The following is a 24,679-nucleotide window of genomic DNA, read 5'->3' as shown; positions in this document are numbered from 1 at the left end:
GAAAATGGGATGGCTGACAATGTTGTGAATTTGATGTTGACAGATACAGTGGTGCCTCGCAAGACGAAATTAATTCGTTTCGCAAGTCTCTTCGTCTTGCGGTTTTTTCGTCTTGCGATGCACGGTTTCCCATAGGAATGCATTGAAAATCAATTAATGCGTTCCTAGGGAAACCGCCTTCAGACCAGGTCCGGGGACAGTCTGTCCCCGGACCTCTTCTGAAGGCTGGGGGGGGGGGACACAAGGGCTTTTCTTCCCACCCCCAGCATTTTAAAAAACCCCGGGACAGCGGAGGACTTCTCCGCTGTCTGGGGCGATCTTAAAATGCTGGCGGGCGGCATTTTAAAATCGCCCCGACAGCGGAGGACTTCTCCGCTGTCCGGGGTGATTTAAAAGCCCCTGGGAAGGCAGGCAGGGGGACAAAGACTTTCGCCCCCTGCCCGCCTTCAGAAGGTGTTCCCGCCCCCGCTTCGGAACAGCGTTCCGAAGTGGGGCGGCTGGGGCAGATGTCCCCGCCCCCCTCCCCGCTTCGGAACAGCGTTTTAAAATGCTGGGGGTCGGGAGCGAAGCGCTGCCGACCCCCAGCATTTTAAAACCTTCCCGGGACACGGGGAGATTTTAAAATGCTGGGGGTCGGCAGCGCTTCGCTCCCGACCCCCAGCATTTTAAAACCTCCCCGGGACCCCCCGCTGCTTTCCCCGGAGTGCTTTTAAACGCGGGCGGCGGTGAGGGAATCCCTTGGCCCCCCGCTGGACTTCCCGAAGCTCTTTTGAAGTCCAGCAGGGGGCCAAGGGATTCCCTCACCGCCGCCCGCATTTAGAAGCCCTCGGGGAAAGCAGCGCACTTCGCAGCTTTCCCCGAGTGCTTTTAAATGCGGGCGGCTGGGAGGGAATCCCTTGGCCCCCCGCTGGACTTCAAAAGAGCTTCGGGAAGTCCAGCGGGGGGCCAAGGGATTCCCTCCCAGCCGCCCGCATTTAAAAGCACTCGGGGAAAGCTGCGAAGTGCGCTGCTTTCCCCGAGCGCTTCTAAATGCGGGCGGCGGTGAGGGAATCCCTTGGCCTCCCGCTGGACTTCAAAAGAGCTTCGGGAAGTCCAGCGGGGGGCCAAGGGATTCCCTCCCAGCCGCCCGCATTTAAAAGCACTCCGGGGAAAGCTGCGAAGTGCGCTGCTTTCCCCGAGCGCTTTTAAATGCGGGCGGCTGGGAGGGAATCCCTTGGCCCCCCGCTGGACTTCAAAAGAGCTTCGGGAAGTCCAGCGGGGGGGCCAAGGGATTCCCTCCCAGCCGCCCGCATTTAAAAGCACTCGGGGAAAGCTGCGAAGTGCGCTGCTTTCCCCGATCGCTTCTAAATGCGGGCGGCGGTGAGGGAATCCCTTGGCCTCCCGCTGGACTTCAAAAGAGCTTCGGGAAGTCCAGCGGGGGGCCAAGGGATTCCCTCCCAGCCGCCCGCATTTAAAAGCACTCTGGGCAAAGCAGCGAAGTGCGCTGCTTTCCCCGAGCGCTTCTAAATGCGCTGCGCTTCCCCGCTGTCCCAGAGATTTCCCTATGGGCTTTCGTCTTGCGAAGCAAGCCCATAGGGAAATTCGTTTTGCGAAGCGCCTCCAAAACGGAAAACCCTTTCGTCTAGCGGGTTTTCCGTCTTGCGAGGCGTTCGTCTTGCGGGGTACCACTGTAGCTGCAGCTGGTTTTTAATACATACCAAAACGTCTTGAAAGCTTAGTGCTTAATCAATAAATGGGGATGGGGAACCTGTGGTCCTCTTAATCTCTTGTTGGACTTGCAGCTCCCATGATCCATCGCAGTTGGCTACGCTGGCTGGGGCGAGTGGGAGACAAGAATCTAACAACATCTGGAAGGTCAGCCATTTCCCCTTCCTGATACATAGTGATTTATGAATTGGGGCTTGATGTTGTTCTTTTGCTCCTGGAAATAAGTTGTTTTTCCCTTGTTGCCTGAGGTGAGATGATTGCCCTTTGGAAACCCACTTGTTGGGGGAAAGTTAGCAAATTAGTATAACGGCTTAAATTGCCTGCTTAGGATTCCCACCTGCCTTTAAGTTGACATGTTGACTTTTCTCTGGGGTTTGCATTGTTTGGCTGTCATAAGCAGGATAGGCAAGGCAAGGAGCACAAACCCCTTACGCTTCCAAAGGTCACTTGAAAGGAAGTAAGAGCAACAGATTTTATCTTAAGACGTTGGGCCTTTCCCCCTCAAAGGCTTGTCCACGTATTAGCAATTTCACCAAATACCAAGTGACTGATCTTGGAAAGAAAAAGGATAACTCCCACAAACATTTATATGTTCAATCCAATCCCTACCTTTCAGATTCCAATATAATCCTTGGCACTTGCACAGGGTTACAATGGTCCTGCCATATGATTTGCTATTGATCTGATACTGATAAGTTTTGCTTTGTTGAAGTGCCCACTTAATGCCTGGCCAACAGCATCTCATGTCAACAACTGCTAATTTCAGTAAGCTTTCAGTTTCCTCAACTTGAAGTTGACTGTGCCAGGGGTGTGGCTAGCCACTTATCTCCTCTCCTGGAACACGTAGCAGCCAGGCAGGTGGCAGGTTAGGGAGTGTCATTGCAGTTGCACATGTCACCTTGTCCGGACATTGAACAACCTTCATGGCTGTTGCGGAAGTGTGATCCTTGTTTTCATGGCTTGCAAAGATCGCTGAATATTTCCCTGACCTGGACAAAAGAACACTACTAATATCTGGAAGAAAGGTGATTTTATTCATTCGATTAATTTATGGACTTTTCCCCTTCTACATTTTGCACTATTTGTAAATAAGTTTTAGACACAGTGAAAGCTGCATTGTGTAGAAGATTTATGAAAACATGGGGTAAAAAATTATGAAATAATGAAAACCAAAATCCAGGTGTGTATGACTGTATCCCCCCCCCCTTCTGGCACTCTGACTTGGTCATGCACCACGGTGGTGAGTGCCTTCCCTCTTGGTCCTTTCCTCATGTGTCCGCGCACTGTAAAATATAATTGCCATCAACAGGTGTTCTCATAAGTATTAAAACAATGTTTAGGCCAGAGCAATGGATTGCATAATTGTTCTGCGACTTCTTCAAAACTCATCAGGGTTTGTCAGTATGGGAGATCTGTGATGGTGGACAAGCTCCCATGAAACCTTCTACTGGGCCCACCACGACTAGTCTTCCTTGCAGTGGGCAGCCGCATACCACCCTCCCTGTTCACCCTGCTGTCACCCTGTGACCTCTGCAATATGCCCGAGAAACTTGTGCAATTTGTATGGAGTTACATCATCATCATCATCATCATTTTATTATTTATAACCCACCCATCTAGCTGGGTTTCCCCAGCCACTCTGAGCGGCTCACAGCATATATCAAAACATACTAAAACAGGCGTTGGCAACCTGCGGCCCATGGGCTGGAAGCGGCCTCGGGGGCCGTTTAACCGGCCCATGAGCCGCCCCAGAACCGAGCCGCCCGCTTGGCGAGTCCCCACTTCTGCAGCGTTGGAAATCACGTCTGTGTGTGTGCAGACACGAGAAATCGCTCATGCGCGCTCGCTATCTGGCCCACGGAGGGGGCTCCGCGGGACTGATCTGGCCCAGGCAAGGTAAACCTTGCCGACCCCCGTACTAAAACATCAAACATTAAAAACTTCCTGATACAAGACTGCTTTCCTAAAAGTCTCCTAAAAGTCAAGATAGTTGCTTATTTCCTTGACATCTAAAGAGAGGGCATTCCATAGGGAGGGTGCCACTACCAAGAAGGCCCTCTGCCTGGTTCCCTATAACAATGGGGGTGGAGATGCTCCTTGAGGTATACTTGACCAAGGCCATTTAGGGCTTGAAAGATCAGCACCAACACTTTGAATTGTGCACCGAAACATACTGGGAGCCAATGTAGGTCTTTCAGGTGACTCCCAGTCACCAGTCTAGCTGCCACATTCTGGATTAGTTGCAGTTTCCAGATCACCTTCAAAGGTAGCCTCAAGTAGACAAAGACACTTCCTCAAGACAAGTCAAAAATGTTTCTTGAAGGCAAAAACTTTGAAAAGCACCAGTACAAGGCATGCTTAATATGCTGTTTCATACATGGTCTGAGACTGAATGGTACTGCTGTCATCTTTGACTCATTTCCTGTGAAGGAGCTAAAAATAGAGAAGGTGAGGTTTGTGCACAGGCCATGACAATGTATAATTTTGTGTACAGGGTTTTGCTTCATCTCTCTGACTCAGCTGCGTGTTGGTCTGCTTTCCATTCTGAGCATCCGGATGCTTTCTCAGCCACTCAGACGTTTGTGTGGCGCACATCGCAGTGACAAATGTTAGATTTTGACACTGAACAATTCATTTGTAGCACCCCCTCGTTTTCTCCTTTCGCCTAACCTTTCTGTTAGCTATGCCCTATTTTGAACATAATGTAACCCCATTAGAAGAAAAGAAAACCAACAACATATAGCCTTTAATATACAAAATATGGGGTGCAGTATTATGATTATGATTATTACTATTACAGCCATACCTCATGTTATGTCCGCCTCATGTTACGTTTTTTCAGGTTGTGTCCTGCGGCAACCCGGAAGTACCAGAAAGGGCTACTTCCAGGCTTCGCGCATGCGCAGATATGACGCTTCAAGTTGCGGGCTTTTCACGTTGCAAATGGGACTCCAGAATGGATCCCGTTTGCAACCGGAGGTACCACGGTACAGTCAAACCTCAGTTCTCAAATGGCTACATTTTCGAACTTTTCAGCTCCCAAACGCCAAAAACCCAGAAGTAAATGCTCCAGTTTTCGAAGGTTTTTCAGAACCTGGGTATCCGCTGCAGTTTCTGCTGGAGTGCAAGAAGCTCTTGCAATCAGTTGGAAGCCATGCCTCGGTTGTCGAACGTTTTGGAAGTTGAACAGGCTTCCAGAATGGATTATGTTCAACAACCGATGTTTGACTGTATTATAGTGTAGTCAGGCAAGGCCAAAATTTATATATATATATTTTAATAATTTTTTTAATTAATTTTAATTAAATTTTAATTAAATTAATTTTAATTAAATTTTAATTAAATTAATTTTAATTAAATTTTAATTAAATTAATGTTAATTAATTTTAATTTAATTAATTAATAATTTTTTAAATAATTTTTTACAATTTCAAACCCCCACAACTCACAAACAGGATGAGATAAATAATTAACATTTTAGATTTAAGTTTAGCTTTGATCATTCAACAATTGTACAGAATACTAAAATGGGAAGACATGAGGGGTGAGCTCCCGTTGCTTGGTCCCTGCTCCTGCCAACCTAGCAATTCGAAAGCACATCAGAGTGCAAGTAGATAAATAGGTACCGCTCCGGCGGGAAGGTAAACGGCGTTTCCGTGCGCTGTTCTGGTTCAGAAGCAGCTTAGTCATGCTGGCCACATGACCCAGAAGCTGTACATGACTGGTCCGCCAATAAAGCAAGATGAGCGCCGCAACCCCAGAGTCGGCCACGACTGGACCTAATGGTCAGGGGTTCCTTTATCTTTAATTGAAGAATTAGCACCCCAAATTGCCTCACAACATTTGAAAGACTAACTTGTATTGTGGCTTAAGCTTTTATGCACTGGAGTCTACTTTGAAAGGTGGAAGAAGTGATGAAATAAACACACAATATATGTGAGTGTGAGTGTGTATGTAGTATGTAGAGTGAAAAAATGTAAGCGGTCATAGATCACTCACCATGACATAGCATTTGCGCTGTGAGATTGTTTTTGCTACTGCAGACTAGCATGTTTATTTCCTGGGAAATCATTTCCTGAAATGTGAATTTTCCTGCTATCTTCTACTACTAGTTTACGTGTTTCTCTAGTGGCACTCCTCCTATCCTTTATGATGATGTTATTACTCTACTTGATTATCTGCCTGGATTCATCAAGACAAGCCATAAAAAAATGCAATATGGTGATAGGCACAGGAAATCAAAACTCATAATAAGGGCACCAGCTTCATAGAAGAGAGACTCCTCATTTCAGGGATATTAACATATATGTGAACATAAATCTTGTACAAACAATAGATGGAAAATCGGTGCACAATGCATATATTGATGTTCTTCTGCATTCTTGTTCTCAATGAGCTGCTGTCATAGATTGTGCACACAGGACAACTGCATATTGCTTTGTATTTTTAGTTACTTAGCACAGCAGGGAGGGTTAGCATTTGTTGTGGACCTATATAGGGAACCAGAAAACACACCTGCCTTTGCATTTGTTGTGTTGCATTATGTGGATTCATTTCACCTTTGATGTGGTGTCTACATGAACTTGTTGGGGAGAAACAGGCAGTGGGACCCCAGATATTTGTGTTTAAATACCATATGATCCATTATTTCATTATAGAAACATGTTTGCATGTCTCAGAATGATTGTTTAGTCTGGAGTTTAAATGAATATTTCTTTATACAAAGGTTGTTAAGAGTGCTATTTGAAAAGGAAGAATTTCTTGTAAAAAATAAATAGATGCAGTCATTTTTTAAAAGCTGGTTTTCGTAATCCCTCATTGGGCATAAAAACCAAAGATAAAATGATTTTTTTTCATTAAATAGATGAAGATGGGATTTCTTAGACTTTCACATTAAAAATGATTTTATTTCTAAATTTACTGTGGTAATGGGTATCTCATACTACTTATGCCAATAATCTTCAAATCTTGTTCTGAGGAACCCAGGAGTTCCTTCTAGTTTTTTCAGGGAATCTTTGGTGTGAATACTGGGGACAGCAGATAAAATTTGTTGAGAAACAGATTTCCCTCTGCTCTTAGCCTCCTTCAACATTCAGCTGCAGAGGGAGTTTTGGGGGACATGCTTGGTTTGTGTGGGGTGACCCTGAGGCCCCAAAGACCTGACTGTGTGATCTGAGTGTGGACTCTAGAGCTCACCCCAGAATCCTTGGCAATTGACAGGAATCCATAGTAGACAACAAGGCTGATCTCAGTCAAGGTGGAAGTTTTTGCTGCAGGTGAAAAAATGGAAAGCTGTGTGCTTAGGCTTTCAAATTGGTCAAAATTGGACTTTCCCTTCCTTTCCTTTCGCTTTGTAAGGGGAAATTAATTGCTCAGGAGACCAAAATTAAAATATTGCACAGATAAATAGTTTTTGTTTACATGTAAGTCTCTCATTTGTTGTAGTACGTAGTAGTACAGTGGTACCGCGGGTTACATACGCTTCAGGTTACAGACTCCGCTAACCCAGAAATAGTACCTCGGGTTAAGAACTTTGCTTCAGGATGAGAACAGAAATCAGGCTCCGGCGGCGCGGCAGCAGCGGGAGGCCCCATTAGCTAAAGTGGTGCTTCAGGTTAAGAACAGTTTCAGGTTAAGAACGGACCTCCAGAACAAATTAAGTACTTAACCTGAGGTACCACTGTACAATGTTGAGTTACATGGTAGGGAATTTTAACAAGCAGCTCAATTGATTTTTCCATTTGTTATTTCACTGCAGCTTCTTCTTCTTAATTTAGGGTATGAGTGAAAACCCAGCGGAGAACTCAAACTGCCGTGCTATCACACAAAATTAAAATAAACTCAGAAGGCATTCTTTGCTGACTTTTTGACTCCCTGGATTCTTGTTAGGACATCGTGTTCTTTAAGTCCCAGGTGCTGAGAGCAGATCAGGTTGGCAATCTCAACCTAACCCATAAGCAGAAAGAAGAGTTCTTTGTATTCTTCAGAGGAAGTGGTCTAACTGGGTAGGACAGTTTGCTGCATTTCTTATGTCAATATCTCTAAGCCTACCGGATCCAACGACGTCTGAAGACACCCCCTGCCCCCAAGAGGAGAACACTGGAGAATTCATTCAAATTAGATAATATTCAGAAGATTTAATTCTCTGAAAACCCCAAAGTGGAATATCTAATCCCCGTCTCGTTTATCATTCACAAGCACCCTTTGAAGTTGCTTTAGGGTGAGTGACAGTGATTGGCCAAACAACAATCTATCCAGTAGACTATAAGCCCAAGAACCTGCCCACACCACACGACACATTACCCTTCCCTCTCTCACATGGTTGCAATTAACCCACTAAAAAGAAAGGAAAGCATTAGCTTCTCTCTAACACAGAGACCTGACAGAAGCAAAAAAAAACCAGTTAGAAACATATTCTGTAGACATCTGAAGGCAGCCCCGTATTGGGAAGCTTTCCATGTGTGATGTTCAGTTGTGTTTTTGTATATTCTGTTGGCAACCCAGTCGGATGGGCAGGGAAAACAGCAATAGCAGCAGCAGCAGCAGCAGCAACACTTCCCAATTTACTATTTCCTGTCTTTCTACCTTAAGGCAATGCTGCCTCAAAACAGATGACTTTTACACCCCTCCAGGGTGGATTTGATTTAAATCAAATCGATTGAAATTACGATTGAAATCACTAGTCAATAAGACTTGATTTAAATCACTAGTCAGTAAGACTTGATTAAAATCATTTTTTTACAGAAAGACTCATTCTTGTTGGTATAATCTTAATATTTACAAGCAGATGAAAGTTTCATTTTTGGAACAATAAATTTTCAGAGTAGTTTTTACAGTTATATCAAAAATTACTGATGTGGTTATACTATTAGAAATATATAGGCAGATAATTATGAAATTATTGTGATGTTTAATAAGTTAACTGTTTATATTTGGATGAGTTTTCTGCTGTACAGTGGTACCTTGGGTTAAGAATTTAATTTGTTCCAGAGGTCTGTTCTTAACCTGAAACGGTTCTTAACCTGAAGCGTGCTTTCGCTAATGGGGTCTCCCACTGCCGCTGCAATGCTGGCGCACAATTTCCGTTCTTACCCTGTGGCAAAGTTCTTAACCTGGAGCAACCACTTCCTGGTTAGCGGAGTTTGTAACCCGAAGCGTATGTAATCCGAGGTACCACTGTATTCAATTTGTACATGTTTTGTGGCTTTTTCTGACTCCTTCCTAAACGAGTGTCGTAAGTAAGAGTGCATGTGAGGCTTTTTGTGTGTTAGTCTATTTAGATGTCCCATGTGGCATCCAATCAGCCATTTTTACATCAGAATAGTGGTTAGATGTGAACTAGGAGTCTGGAAAGTGGAGTTGATTATTGAAACAATGGCCTATTTAGCATTGCTTCTGTTTATTGCTGCTGGACTGTTTTCACTGAAAAGCTGTGCTGTTATCTGTAGGCTTTTGTTGAATACCCGGGATTCATTCAGTCATCCAAACGCCAGGCATTCTTTCCCCCAGCGCCTCCATGTGTACCAATATTCTGGGGTGATCCACTGCATCACCACATTTCTAATTTTGCAAATTGATAAAATTCTTTTCACATTTATATCCATGGGCATAGCCAGGGGGGCAGGGAGGGACAGCTGCCCCCCAATCAATAAAAATACATAGGAAACGGAAGTTCTGCCTCCCCCCCCCCAAATCCTGGCTATGCCCATGTTTATATTTACTACTAAGGAACCCCTGCACAGTTACTGCAGAGGATTCTGGGAGCTGTGGTACAGTATACAGTTTCACACAAGACATTGACAAGGTCTCTTGGCCTTCCCCATCTAGAACACACCTAACACGCCCCTGTAGCTGTGTGTAAAAGGAGTCGATAGATGGTGGTGGACATCAGCGGCAGACCTTGTGGCCTCAAATTTCAGCAGAACCCTTTGCGATACAAAACATTTGTACCCTCTCTCTCTCTCCATTCTGAAGCATCGTTGCAGCGTCCCCCAAGGCTTTGCACCCAGTGCAACTGAACCAGTTGTGCTTTCCTAAATTCCCCTCTGTGTACATTTGTATGGGGGCCATATCTGCACTCAAAGTTTTGGAGTTCATAGTTCAAACTAGACTCCTGGTTCTAGTATTAGGAGAGAGGGGAAATATCTTCTCTTTTTCCACTTTCTCCACATCATGCGTCATCTTGCACACTTCAGTTGTATTTGCACCTTATTTTTTCTCCAGACTAAAAAGAACCCAAACGATGAAACTTCCTCATAGGGAAGTTAACATGGAATCCACCTTTTTCATACCTGGCAAACATACCAGGTAAAAGGTGCAGTATTTTCTTCCATGTCAGCACTATAATTGGTTAGTGTTCAGTCTGTGACCTAGATCCCATTAAATATATTTTGGTACGTAATGACTGCATTCAAGCATAACAATAAAATATGGTTAGTGTTATGGGAGCAATCTGCAGCAAGACCTGGGCGTCCCCACCTCCGTGAATTCAGAAGTCATGTTGAAAGTAATAATGGTTTGCCTGCTTTGTAGATTCAGAAATTCATGGGAGTTGTTTGCTGGTGGTTTGTTTGTAGTAGCCATCTCCTCCCCCCACCCCTCACTATAGCCAAGTGTGTTGTGACTGCCCAAGGGTGGAAGTTTGTAATTTGTACATGATACTTGTTTTTTGTAGGACTCAAGCCAACTCTATGAGCTGCTAAGAGCTTTTAGAAGGTGTTCAAAATGTGCTACTAGAAAGTACCATAAGTACCATGTATGAAAGTCGGAAAAGTCGAATTAAATTTACTGCTGTCTTTGTGATGACAAATTTTATTGATTTTTTTTAAAAAAAAACCTTTTATCCAAATGAAAGTATCACCTTCCCTCTCATAATTCATGGATGCTCATGAGTAACAAGTGCTGTAGATGTCTGTGGTTTCCCAGGCATGACTTTTGGAGAGGAGATATGTTTTATCATGTAAAATGGGTCTTGGCTTCTTGCTTGTCCTCCTCTTTAGGCATTCCACCATGGAGAGCATCGGCAGTAGCTATTGGACTCATACAACCGCTGACTTTTTGTCCTGTTTCTCTTGTCAACAGGTTAAAAAAAAGTGTCCTGACAACAAAGCTGGAAGGTGGATTACTCCCCAAAATAATAAAGGCCATGTGTGCACATCTGTAGAAATGGTTTGCGGCTCAGTCAAGCTGGAGCTAACTAAATGAAACTATGGGCTGTGCGTCAGCCAAGCATGTTTCTGCTGTACAAAATGAAGAGGAAGCCCAGAAGGGGAAAAACTACCAGAACGGAGATGTATTTGGGGGTGAGTGTCATCATTTGTGGCTCTTGACCATTTTGTTGATAGTCCTTGCTTTACTGAACCCTTATTTCCCTGTCCAAACTCTGCTCTTTTTGTCATTTCTGAACAGTTCTCTTGTTCTTTAAGATTTGCTCAAGAACTTATTCTTGGGTTGCGATATTTTGGGACACAAGTGTTCGTTTAATAGATGTTCCTGATATTCAAGTCAATGTACTTTGTGAAAAACGGGGGGGGGGGGGGAGTCAATGTACTTTGATTCCCCATGAGCACAGAAAAGCAACAGAGTGTGTTGCAAAATAAAGCTTCTTGAAAATCTCTGTTACTGTTGAATGATGGAGGCTGTTGAATGATGTTTGTTCAAGTTTCTGCTGTGTCTTAAATTCTTACCGAGAATAAATTATCAAGGTAATAAGCTGTGTGTTAGAAACACTGATACATTAGAAAAAGATAAACTTTTCAAAGGAGATCTCCACCTTACTTACTGGAAATTAAGGAAAAGATGTTAAATGTTATAAATCACAAAATGTGTGCTATCTTTTGGCAGCCTTTGCAGCAGCATTCATGTGTGGCATATTTAATTTCTTTTGGAATTGGGCTCTTTTAGTGTTACTGAAGTCAGTGGATTTAGGTGAACCCAAGTTATATGCAGCAGGCGAGCTGTGGAATTATTGTGGTCCAGCAGATTAGCTAAGAGTGTGAGTTGTGAAAGGCCAAATCTCTTTATTTGTAATGCTGCATTAGGCTAGTCATGATTTTTCTTGAAAGTTTTTAAAGAGGAGACTGGAGAAATATATGTTAAAGGTGATTTAAATTTGGAAGAGAATATAACCTGTGTCTCTGGCTCCTGGGAGGATAAAGAGACAGCTCTCACTCTCTAGTACAGGAAGGCCTGTGGTCTGCAACTATGCGGTCTGAATATTGCAAAATCGAAATGTACGGATTGTATGGCTGGAACTATGTACATGCTCTCCTATGCAAATGCCACAGTCCAGCACATGCATAGATGAGACATGGAAAACAAAATCCCAACAGGCATACCTCTAACACCTGTATGATACCTTAATCTCATATCATTTGTGGGGCAGTTTTTGCAGGATATCACCTTCCCAAAGCCCTCCTTCTGTATTCCTGTTAGTTTCAGTTGTCTTCTCACTAATGCAAGGCTTTGGAAAGCCTTGACACATTTGGGAAAGGTAAGGTACAAGAATTTTAAGAACATTGATGCCTTGTTGAAAAAGAGCCTGGCTTTGTCTGTCTTTTGTCATTCATTCTTGTGTCCTCACATAGATAATCTGAATAATAAGCAGACAGATCTATTGGGGATATTGAAATGGTGCTTATATTTAGAATAACGATGCACATATTGTCCCCACTTATATCCAACATTAAAAACCATAGTTTAAAATAAAGGATGGTTTAAGATGCACAGGTGCTTTGTTCCCTCCCCTCTCCTGGCTGTGCTGTTCAGAGGAAGAAAAAAATTCAGAGTCTGGCTAGTCATCAAATGTCTACCTACTTCAGAATTGTGGCTTGGTTTTCTCCAGGCAAAGCACTGGCGGCTTACCACTCATGGTTTGTTGGGATGAAGCAGATGTCAAGCCCAGATTCACACTTCATGATGAGCCAGATGAGCCAGACTCTGACTAGTTTTCTCATGTGGCACAGAGGAACAAATCACTTGTGCCTGTTAATCAGCAGCTTATTTTAGGGTACAGTTTAACCTGGCCACTCTCATTCTCCTTTCTTTGTTCTAAAATTGCTTGAACCACATTATGGAGGTACATTGCATGATGTGAATAAGATCTGTAACATTACAAGGTTCTTAAAAGTTGCTATTGAACTCCCAGAATGTTTAATGCTGAACAAAATAGTGTATTACACATTTGTAGAAAAAATCAGGGAAGGTTTTAAGGAAAACAGGAAGCCCTCTGCCCTGTTGGTGGGCAATGCTAGCTGGCATTGTAAATGTTTTGTTGCCTGAGGCATAGCAACAAATAGCACCCCCCATCTTCCTGTCTGGTACCTTAAGGCCTTAATTCAGGATCATAGAATCATAGAATCATAGAGTTGGAAGAGACCACAAGGGCCATCGAGTCCAACCCCCTGCCAAGCAGGAAACACCATCAGAGCACTCCTGACATATGGTTGTCAAGCCTCTGCTTAAAGACCTCCAAAGTAGGAGACTCCACCACACTCCTTGGCAGCAAATTCCACTGTCAAACAGCTCTTACTGTCAGGAAGTTCTTCCTAATGTTTAGGTGGAATCTTCTTTCTTGTAGTTTGGATCCATTGCTCCGTGTCCGCTTCTCTGGAGCAGCAGAAAACAACCTTTCTCCCTCCTCTATGTGACATCCTTTTATATATTTGAACATGGCTATCATATCACCCCTTAACCTCCTCTTCTCCAGGCTAAACATGCCCAGCTCCCTTAGCCATTCCTCATAAGGCATTGTTTCCAGGCCTTTGACCATTTTGATTGCCCTCCTCTGGACACGTTCCAGTTTGTCAGTGTCCTTCCTGAACTGTGGTGCCCAGAACTGGACACAGTACTCCAGGTGAGGTCTGACCAGAGCAGAATACAGTGGCACTATTACTTCCCTTGATCTAGATGCTATACTCCTATTGATGCAGCCCAGAATTGCATTGGCTTTTTTAGCTGCCGCGTCACACTGTTGGCTCATGTCAAGTTTGTGGTCAACCAAGACTCCTAGATCCTTTTCACATGTACTGCTCTCAAGCCAGGTGTCACCCATCTTGTATTTGTGCCTCTAATTATTTTTGCCCAAGTGCAATACTTTACATTTCTCCCTGTTAAAATTCATCTTGTTTGTTTTTGCCCAGTTCTCTAATCTGTCAAGGTCATTTTGAAGTGTGATCCTGTCCTCTGGGGTGTTAGCCACCCCTCCCAGTTTGGTGTCATCTGCAAATTTGATGCCCTTGAGTCCATCATCCAAGTCGTTGATAAAGATGTTGAATAAGACCGGGCCAAAGACAGAACCCTGTGGCACCCCACTAGTCACTCTTCTCCAGGATGAAGAGGAACCATTGATGAGCACCCTTTGTTAGTTAGATGTTAGTTGCAAACTAAAAGCAAATTAGGCTTAAGTCAAATGTGAGAGTTGTTGTTGTTGTTGTTGTTGTTTAGTCGTTTAGTCAACTCTTTGTGACCCCCTGGACCAGATCACGCCAGGCAATCCTGTCTTCCACTGCCTCCTGCAGTTTGGTCAAACTCATGTTGGTCGCTTAGAGAACACTGAGCTTCGAGAACACTGAAATGTGAGAGTACCAACAACAATTGAAGCATATGCTGATTGCAAATTGTTGGTCTGCGGGATATAGAGCTCTCCTTCATCTGTCTAGAGGCACACCATCGAACGTGACATAGGAACACACACACCTTGAATGAAGTGCTTCTGGTACTGGGATTAGGGCAGCTACCCACAGAGCAATCTGCTGCCTTTTAAGCATTATTAATAGACTACATTTCCATAAAATTGCATTTTACCAAACCTCAGTGTAGTCACATTTTCAGATGTTGAAGTACAGGGAACTTAAAATGCTATGGTTTTTTGCCAGACAGAGAGGGCATCTTAAAACTCTATTGCTGTTGTTGTTTTGCATTCCCTGTTACACACCAACATCAAAATGTGTACCTTTGTTCCCTAGCACCACTCATTAGAATTTGCCCTTCAAAATTAAAATAACTCCCCCATCATTTACCAATTAGGTTTTAATTGATCTACAAATAATCAAAACTCAAGGCTCTAATTTTGGGCCCTTTGCTTTCTTTGTAGAATATACAGTGCCTCCTTGAAGCTGTTTCTTTTGAATTTATTTATTTTAGTGCTGCAATGGAGCACTGTGGACTGCTTGTGTACTGGAATTCCTTTGTGTGCACAGTTCATTGTATTCACACCTTTAGTGGCCTAACCAAGCTGTTCACTTTCGATGGCATTTCAGTGGAGATGTTGCTGTGTGCCAAGCGAAGCGATTATTATCTTTTGTTTAACTTGACTGCTTGCTACTGAGCACCAGCCGTCCGTTTCTAGAGTTAGCTGCAAATGCAGACTTGATGGCCAGAACATGGGTCTTCAGTGAGCATTGAACCTTGATGGCAGGAGACACTCTGCTTACTCAGAAGGAGACTCGAGAAAGTTTGAGTTCTGGGGTGGCAAAGGAAATAGGCTTCAGTTATGGAGACGGCTGGAAAAGGGAGACTTTGGGGGCTCCAGAATAATGCTTTGGAGTAGTTCTGCTGCTCCTGCTGCTCCTGCTCCCATATTGATAGTCTTCTGCACCTACATTCACTGTGCCCAGAGTAGCACCACCCTGTGTGGAGCATAACAAGCAGCCAACTTTCCTCTTGACTTTAGAGTTGGAAAGTTGTGCTCACCACCATTACACAAAGGTAGAGAACACAAATGGGCTGAGGAGGAAAGAGTGGAGCAGAGAAATGGAGCAGGGTGGCGGTGCATTCTTTTCAAAAGAAAGTCAGTACAAAATCTCCAAAACCACATAACGCAGCACTTACCAGCCCTGAATTATAGGGAAAGTTAGCAATCCATGATGTGTTGGTGACTTCGTCTGCTTCTTATCCTGGCTTTCTCACACAGGATAGAGGGCAGCCATCTGTCCTGCATGAGCCGTGGAACAAGGGAGCTGATGGAGCGGATTGTTCCACGTCCAGTGGCAGTTTGGGGAATGCCATTTTTAGCATAGTACCAGTGAGCACAATGGAGAAAGAGAGGCGGTGGCCTTGCAGGCTCTCCCTGCTATGCTGGCTTTCTGCTTGCAGCAGGATGTTATGTAGTTCACCTGCAGTCTGAAGGGGTTGTTTCAATTAAATTCCCATCATTTTTGTTTCTAGTGAATAGGGAGATTCACTAGAATTTTCCTCCTGAACTCACAGGCAGTCCATCTTTACACATTTCACACATTTCATTACACATTTAATGATGACCATCAACTATTTTTTAAAAGTTGTCACACTTTGGGTGTGTGACAACCAGTAAATAAATCCACAAATAAACAACTTATTTCTCTGGCTGACTTTGATTAAAATTATTTCTTTAGATAAAATAATATATACAATGACACAGACATTTCTGCCCTTTTCTGTTCAAAACGTTGCTGCTTCGAAATGATGGGCTTTGTAGAGCCAGCTTTAGTTCTCTTGGTTTTATCTTTCATAGAGCTAGAATGAGATTCTGATTTTTTATTTTTTTATTTTTAAATTCATGTATATTTAAAATATATTATCTATATACGTTATAAGCTATGACGAGTGCAAACCAGGTTGCTGTCCTGGCCCCACCAAGACTATGGTGACAGAGGCTCTTACTTGAGAGTAAGGAAGATACATTTATTGAGGCAGAGAAGAAATAAAGGCTGCGCAACAGGCAGTCTATTCCGCGTTTTACTAAGGGTGCATCCAGATTTCCTTTTGTAGCTGCTTTCCAGGCACAGGCCTGGGCTTTAAATTTCTGTGTCCAAGTTTTTCCCCTTTGCTACATAAATGTCACTGTTGATTCTCCTCCCATCCATAAACTTGGTTTCCTAATTTAAATGCATTGGGTTACAGAATGTACATTTATTGGATCAGGCCTGGTTCATTTAATGTCTGTTGCTAAAAATACAAGAAAATTATTATCTGCTGTGATCCACGATAGAGGATTTGAACTGAAGGTCTCACATGCTTGGTGGCATGGAATAAAAATGTCAATATTTTTGGATTGCAGAACAAATCAGAATTTTAGTTTCAGAGTGTGTGAAATATCAGATGAATAATTGTCAGCCAGAGAAATTGTTTGTTGCCTGTTGGTTTTTATGAGCATTTTTGTTAAATATTGTCAACATAGAGTTCTAAAATTAAACTGTGTAAAGATATTGCATAAAGATAAAATTTTAAAAATACTGCAAGGACTTTTGAAAGGTGAAATTGTTTTATTTGGTAGAATATTAAATCTTAATCCTCCTGGGTTTTCATTACTAAGCAAGACAGGGAGGAGGGAATTTGCTTCAGTTTTACCCTCCCAAATTTTGTATCCACAAATATTAAGTGATTCATTTGTCCTACAGTATGTTTAACAAAGTGAGGCATTATTGAAAACAAATTTCTGTAAAGTGGAGTGTGTCTCCATAAATTAACTAGAACTTGGGTCTTAGCAGAGGTTGCATTTATCCCAAGGCACCAACTGACCATCTTGCCTGCCTGGGGGCCCTGTATGTAGTTCAGGTATTATTTAGCTGAAAAGGGAATGGCATTCTTGTTTCTCAAAACCAATCCCCCACCCATTTTTAAATATAGTAAATAATTTTTGTTTTAAACCAAAAGTAGCTACGTTTGTTCCAGAGAATCTGAGACCCCAAAATGGTAAGATCAAACAACTTAGTTCGTATGTGAGCTATTACAGACCTATTACAGTCGTTAAGAGTCGTCAACAGGCTCATCTCAGCTATCTGCCAATCTCCCATTCCCACCACCCTTCTGAGTAATACCCCTCCCCACCTTCTCACTATATAGAAGGACCTGGCAACTTCTGTTTCAGTGTATCTGAAGAAGTGTGCATGCACACGAAAGCTCATACCAAGAACTAACTTAGTTGGTCTTTAAGGTGCTACTGGAAGGATTGTTTTTATTTTTTCTCTCTCTGTTGTCGTTTGTTGACTAGGTTGACAGTTCTTCTTTGGCAGCTAGTTCATAACCTTTAGTCCACCTCTTGGGCATTGCATGTGACTGTACTGCCTTCCTTCAGGACAGAGCAGGCATGGGGAACCTGTAGCCCTTCAGATGTTGGGCTGAAGCTCCCTTCTAGCATCCCAGACCATGGGCCGCGCTGGCTGGGGATCAGGGGAGTTGGAGTCCCTCCAGATCTGGGCGGCCACAGGCTGGGCATCCCTGGGCCAGAAGTTCACAACTCCAAGCTTAGTGGAGCCAGACGGTCAGAGATCTACTGGCAAACAATTTGCAAGCGTAACTGTATCATTCCTTGATAGTTCACCAAAAAGACATGCTCATTTGAGAGGGAAAATGCAGTTTGAAATTTGCCAAATTGATTTTCTTCTCATTGGCTTTCTGCATTGCACTCTGCATTTCCTGTCAGAAAAGATGTATGGCTTTATGGACTGTAGCTTCTGTTCAGCCCATGGTCTGCTCCCACTACTACAGGGGAACACATATGCAAGAGGCCTGTATGAAGTGCCTGTTCCTGTTTTTGTGACAAATCATTAACTGGGAAAATTCCTCAAAAAACCGCTTAGAAGTTGCCTTCTGTTTAACATTGAATGTTATTGAATCGTTGGGGCCCAGAACCTTTTCAGCTCTGCCACTCTTTGCTATTAATCCATTTCCACACATCCTAAGGCCTGGGGGGGGGGGCAGGGGCAAGCCTTGTGCATAGCAAGGAATACAGCCACTTGTTGTTGTTGTTTAGTCGTTTAGTCATGTCCGACTCTTTGTAGATGTCGTTCTGGAACTCTCTAGCTTTCTCCATAATCCAGCGCATGTTTGCAATTTGGTCTCTGGTTCCTCTGCCCCTTCAAAATCCAGCTTGCACTTCTGGGAGTTCTCGGTCCACATACTGCTTAAGCCTGCCTTGTAGAATTTTAAGCATAACCTTGCTAGCGTGTGAAATGAGTGCAATTGTGCGGTATTTGGAGCATTCTTTGGCACTGCCCTTCTTTGGAATTGGGATGTAGACTGATCTTCTCCAATTCTCTGGCCACTGCTGAGTTTTCCAAACTTGCTGGCATATTGAGTGTAGAACCTTAACAGCATCATCTTTTAAAATTTTAAATAGTTCAGCTGGAATATCATCACTTCCACTGGCCTTGTTATTAGCAGTGCTTTCTAAGGCCCATTTGACTTCACTCTCCAGGATGTCTGGCTCAAGGTCAGCAACCACACTACCTGGGGTGTACGAGACATCCATATCTTTCTGGTATAGTTCCTCTGTGTATTCTTGCCACCTCTTCTTGATGTCTTCTGCTTCTGTTAAGTCCTTACCACTTTGGTCCTTTATTATGGTAATCTTTGTACGAAATGTTCCTTTCATATCTCCAATTTTCTTGAACAGTTCTCTGGTTTTTCCCATTCTATTGTTTTCCTCTATTTCTTTGCATTGCTCGTTTAAGAAGGCCCTATTGTCTCTCCTTGCTATTTTTTGGAAATCTGCATTCAATTTCCTGTATCTTTCACTATCTCCCTCGCATTTTGCTTGCCTTCTCTCCCCCGCTATTTGTAAGGCCTTGTTGTCAAAACTCTCCACTATGACCTGTCCATCTTGGGTGGCCCTGCACGGCATAGCTCATAGCTTCTCTGAGTTATTCAAGCCCCTTCGCCACAGCAAGGCAGTGATCCATGAAGGGGATATAGCCACTATCCTTCTTTAAATTGATCAGGTGTGGTTCTCTTCTTGTGGGATTCTTTAAGGAGTTGGGCTCACATAATCCAGGGGAGAGACATTTCTTGTGAGTGCAGAACTGATTTTTTCTTTAAATGAAAGGATGGAAGTCCATAATGTTGTCATAGGACAACCGTCTCCGAGTGTTTGTGATGTAGAGAAACAGCTTTTTGAAAAGAGAACTCTAACCCACTTTCACTTCGTGCAGCTGAAACAACCCTTTCTACTCTGAATTGTTTTACTTGGCACTCTTGTATTTGGTACCAAAAATAGCTCTCAAAATAAGTTGTGGAAAAGGTGAGATGAAGGCAGCTATATAAGGCCCTGACTGTTATTTAGCTGCGTTGCCTGAGTTCATAGAAGAACTTAGCATAACATTTGAGACTGCTTTACAAGCATGGCTACCCTGTTGTTGTTGTTATTATTATTATTATTATTATTATTATTATTATTTCGGTTTTTAATGATTTAACCTTGGAAAATAGCTGTTCAGTTACATCAAAATGTAGAATGTTAGATGCATAAAACTCTCCAAGAGAAAGCAGAGCTATGTCAAGATGAAATGAGATATTTGTAGCTTGCACCATTCGAGGAGCTCATGCCCAACACTGTACAGGGGTACCTTTGGTTACAAATGCTTCAGATTACGATCTCCACTAACCTGGAAGTAGCTGCTCCTGGTTGCGAACTTTGCCCCAGGATGTGAAAGGAAATTGCGCACCAGAGACACACGCACCGTGAGAGGCTCCATTAGCGAAAGTGTGCCTCAGGATAAGAATGGTTTCAGCTTAAGAATGGACCTCCGGAACGAATTAAGTTTGTAACCAGAGGTACCACTGTATGTAAAAGAAGGTTGGGGAACAGAGCAACTAGAACCAGGAAGGATGCAGTAGCAAAGAGCAGGTCACATAAGGACTGGTTTGGGAGTTCAGAAGTAGGTACTACAGGATCTGAAAGAGCACCCGGGGTGGCAGGAGTTCACCTAATAAAGCCCAAAGCTCACCTAAGTCCTGTTCTGGAAGCAGAGCCAGGTGTGGCAGCGCTCCTCCCCTGCAGGTGAAGTTCCAGGCATTTCAAAGGGAAGACACCCTGGGTTGGCGCATGTGCTTTATTGCACCATTCCTGGATCTCTGGTTGTGCCACCTGTCTTCTCCAGCAGAGACATCTTGGGATATAAACATCCCTGAGTTCCTCTGAAAGGTTTGAGAAGCCATTCCTAGATTTAAAAGGTAATAACACCACCTCTTTGCCTTCCAGTGTTGCAGAGTTCCCTCCCTGGGCAGATTCAGAGCCTGCAACACTCCTACCTCTCGGGGATCTCAACCTAGCTGTTAGTTTATTATTTCAATTTCTATACCACCCTTCATTGAGTCTACGATACCAAAGTGGAGTACAGCAGCGGGCATATTGAACCATAAAAAATGCATTAACAATTTAAAATTAAAACACCAGATTAAAAAAAAATCCAAAACAATCTTTAAAATACTGGAGTTGTAGATAGTATAAATAATGTCACTCCAAGTAAAACAGTCCAAACTAAGGGATTGCCATGGTTGGCGCCCCCCCCCCCCAATTACTTATTTTAGAGGTATTCTTTGGATCAGGGAGATATGGCCTTCTTATACCTTCTTTTTCTTTAGGCAGAGATGGGCAGTCTGGATCACTTCAGATCTCCTCTTTGTTGTTGATTTTCTGCTGTTGGCAGTGTCCCAGTGGTGGTCATGCCTTTATAGGACTAGCCACCTTTTACCGTTATTCCTTGACGCAAGTGTAACTGGACCCAGAAAGCTTATCGTTTCCATGATCTGTCAGATTCATTTGCACCTCAGTTACACAGAATAGCATGTGGGGTTTGGAAGGTCAGTTGCTATGTTTCCTCTTGGATTGACCAGAGGTCACAACAGAAGGACACCATTTAAGAATTGCTTGTATTTTACACACAAACTAGGGGGACAAATTTGTCCCTGACAATTGAGAACATTTGTTTGTGGAGACTTGTTGTCATACTTTTAGATTTTTTTGATTGATTTAAAATAATCTATTTTGCCATTAGACCCATTTGGGTCCACAAGGCCGCTTATAGTACATTACCAAAAAGTTTAATGCAAACTGCAGAAGTATATACGTATTTCTCAGAAGTTAGTCACTGTTTTGGCTTTCTAACAGGCATGGGCTCCCCTCCCCCTCAGTGAGTTGCTATGTTTGGATGCTAACAGAATCTTCCTACTACTTGCTACTTAGACATGCACACATGCACCCCCCCCCCCAAATTCAGGATTTGAGGAAAGAGCAGATAGGTTATTGTAGAAACACTCTTAGTGCTTACTTTCAGTGTAAAGAAGGAACGTTCTCTGCTAAGTGGAAGAGGAAGGACTTATAAGAAGGGTTGCTATATTATGGCTACTACCACACCATATATATATAGAGAGAGTGAATCATAGCCACAGAAACAGTCACAATTATAATACTTTCAAAAAAGATATTTTGGAAGGTAGGGCTGATGGTTGTTTCAAACTTCTTGATTTTTTTTTTTAAAGCCCGCAGAGCATCTGTTAAGTGTGTGTATATTTCTCTGGCTCCACCTATTTGTGGTTTCCAGCTTCATTCTTTTCTAGGACTCATCAGTGGCTCACCGCAGAAATCAGCAGAGGCAGGTGAAAGGCAAGGCAGTCGTTCCTACTGGTCCTCTGGTATGAAAGGTGATCCTAAACTAGCTAAGAGAGTCTCCCTTCTCTGCTGTAAATTAAGGAGCAGCTGTTCTTGTGCTCCACCATAGAAAGAATAACAGTGCAAGTTGTCTGGCCTGTACTTTACTGAGCTGACATGTGCGTCAGCAGGAAGAAGAGGGAGCATGGAATGGTAAACACCATAAATGTAGGTTGCCAAAATCATTGAAAGCTGCTTGCCAAGGCTTATTACTCTGTAATATGGTTTCCTTGCTCCTGGTAAATTCTGCAGTGCATGACTAAATGGGGAGAAACCCTTATTGCCTGCCAATATCTTTTTGACTATTCTGTACATGTCTAGAATGGAAATGCATCAGGACTTCCGGGTTAGCGCCACCGGCAATGGCGGGCTTCCTCTGATCTGGAGGAACCCGCTCCGTGAAAATCAGGGTCTGGACCGCCACGGCGAGGCGGAGACCCATCAAAAACCACAAACGGAAGAAGCCTGTGGACCTGGGATTCGGCTGGCACCTTTAGTGCCTCCCCTACTCGCGGGGAAACCCGACTCCGGGGATCCGGAGCGACGTGGGGTGAGCGGCGCAGTGCTTCGAATTGATTGCTCTTTTCATGGAGTGAAGCCGCATTGCTGTTGTCGGAGAGCACTGCCTTTTTTCCTGTGGACAATTGGACTCTAAACAAGTACCCGTGAGTAGAACGGAAAATTGGATTATTAAACTTTGTAATTTGGCACCGGAGCGGGAAGGTCTAAACAGGAAGTCCGCCTTCCGCTTTTGTAAACAGCTTGAAGCAAAGACATCGCAAGCTAAAGTCTGGAAAGTCATCTGTAAAGGACTAAATTTCCATAGGTCAAAACTACAAACCCCCCTTGGAAGCAGGAGAAGAGGGGGGAAATCTTAAATTGTTCAAGCCTGCAGGAGAGGGAGTAAAGAAAGATAAATTTTTATCGTCTTGAACCTGGGAAAGGGCTGTCAAAGATAGATGTTTGGGGAAAGTTCATTGACTGAATAATAACGCATGTTGACAGATAGTTAAATAAGAGAAACATATTGATTCCAATGTTTCCTTTTGCACTAAAAAGGAACAAAGATTTGAAAAACGAAAGCAATTTTGTTGCTGGATCTGCTTGTAAAAGGATGGATACAAATAGAAATTGTTTCCTCTAGAGGGAGCTTTTGAATTGTTGTTGGAGTGGACCTGGGGAACTCTACAGCTGTAGAGATTAGAGAGCGTGAGAAACAGGCTCTGACCTTGGATAAGAATGTTGACACAGGAAACCTTAGTGTCTGCTTTGTGCAGGACAAGTGCTTTGTTGGAGCAGCTTCATGTGAAGATGGATTTGATGACTACTGCAATTGATAATTTCGGTCAAACAGTGACCACTGATATAGAACTTGCTCAACAACTGACCCAGGAATCTGCCCTGACAGGGCAAGTTGCAGAGAGGACAAAGGAGGAGGTTGTTGTTGAACCTCAAGTAATACAAGTTGAGAGAGATGCGGCCCTGCAGGAGCATAAGCTGTCGTTTCTGAGGACTGAATCTGGAGTGAGGCAGACTTGGAGAGACGGAGTCCTGTCGGGACTGGAGATGGCAAGTTGGTCAGATCCTCCTATGCAGGGATGCTCTGACCTTTGGGATTTGGTTTTGGGCCAGGAGGAGATTGGAGTGGTCGAGGCACTCAACTTTGGAGGGGCATTGAAGTATGTTTTGGAATATTTTTTGGATTTTAGTGCTAACCATGGAGAATGGGCTGACCAGCTGAGAAGGGATAAAGACACTTAGGTTGTTCCCCCGAGATCTACTCCTCAGAGTCAAAGGAAGGAAATTAAGAACAAGACCAGCAGAAGACAAAGTAAAGTGCAGGTACAATTATGAAGAAAATCTGCAGAAGGGACATGGAAAAGAGTTAAGAGCCTCGGACATAAGATCACCAGGTTGATGGACTAGATGGAACAGATAGAAAGGACTGACAGAACCCGAGACCAGGAAGAAGAGACGGTGGATGAAGATTGGCAGAAAGTTTAAAAATCCATTTAGAGAAATATTGCAAAATTAACGACTGTTAGGAAAATCTTGGAATGAAACTATTAGGCTTTAGTAGAAATGTTATAAGGAGTTATGTATAAATAAGTTTTTAAGTTTTAGGGTTTTTTTACGGTAAGATAAGGCTAAAATAAATTAAGACAACTAAAGGACAGAATACAGTGAAAGATGGAAAGGATTTGCTGAGATAATTAATAATTAGAATACAAAAAAGGGAGGTGTGAGGAGGTCGAGGAAATAAGTTAATGAAGATAAGGGTATGGGAATATTGGATTTGTTTTTAAATTTATTTTTTTGTTCTTGTTTTTGATTTTGGTGTATGGTATGTTTGGTACTTTTATTTTCTTTTTATTGATTTGTATTGTTTAATCTCTTTTTTCTTTGCTTTTCTTTCTTTTCTCTTTTCTGTAACTTTAAATTCCTAATAAAAATCATTTAAAAAAAATAGAATGGAAATGCATCTTAATGTGTGCAGCAGCTTGTGCTGCTCTTTATTGGTGTTTAATAAATAATGAAATAGCCCCCAAAGTTGCATTCATTCAG

At 43.0% G+C, this 24,679-nt stretch overlaps 2 protein-coding genes across 2 annotated transcripts in view; one reads left to right on the top strand and one right to left on the bottom strand.

Annotated features, from left to right (window-relative positions):
* The window catches only part of DARS2 (aspartyl-tRNA synthetase 2, mitochondrial), a 1,012,941-nt gene that overhangs the window by 506,153 nt on the left and 482,109 nt on the right, over positions 1-24,679 (bottom strand). The window lies entirely within an intron of this gene.
* Positions 1-24,679, top strand: part of LOC310708636 (uncharacterized protein C1orf21) — a 139,540-nt gene that overhangs the window by 37,467 nt on the left and 77,394 nt on the right. The window contains exon 2 of the mRNA XM_083507271.1: positions 10,789-11,009. Within this exon, the coding sequence (XP_083363397.1) occupies positions 10,916-11,009 (94 nt within the window). The 5' untranslated portion in view covers positions 10,789-10,915. The remainder of the gene's footprint in view (positions 1-10,788; positions 11,010-24,679) is intronic.

Source organism: Podarcis liolepis (genome assembly GCF_965112155.1).
Source record: "Podarcis liolepis genome assembly, chromosome: 6".
NCBI lineage: Eukaryota > Metazoa > Chordata > Lepidosauria > Squamata > Lacertidae > Podarcis > Podarcis liolepis.
The sequence above is the reverse complement of the archived record's forward strand: the minus strand, read 5'-3'. Positions and strand labels throughout refer to the sequence as shown.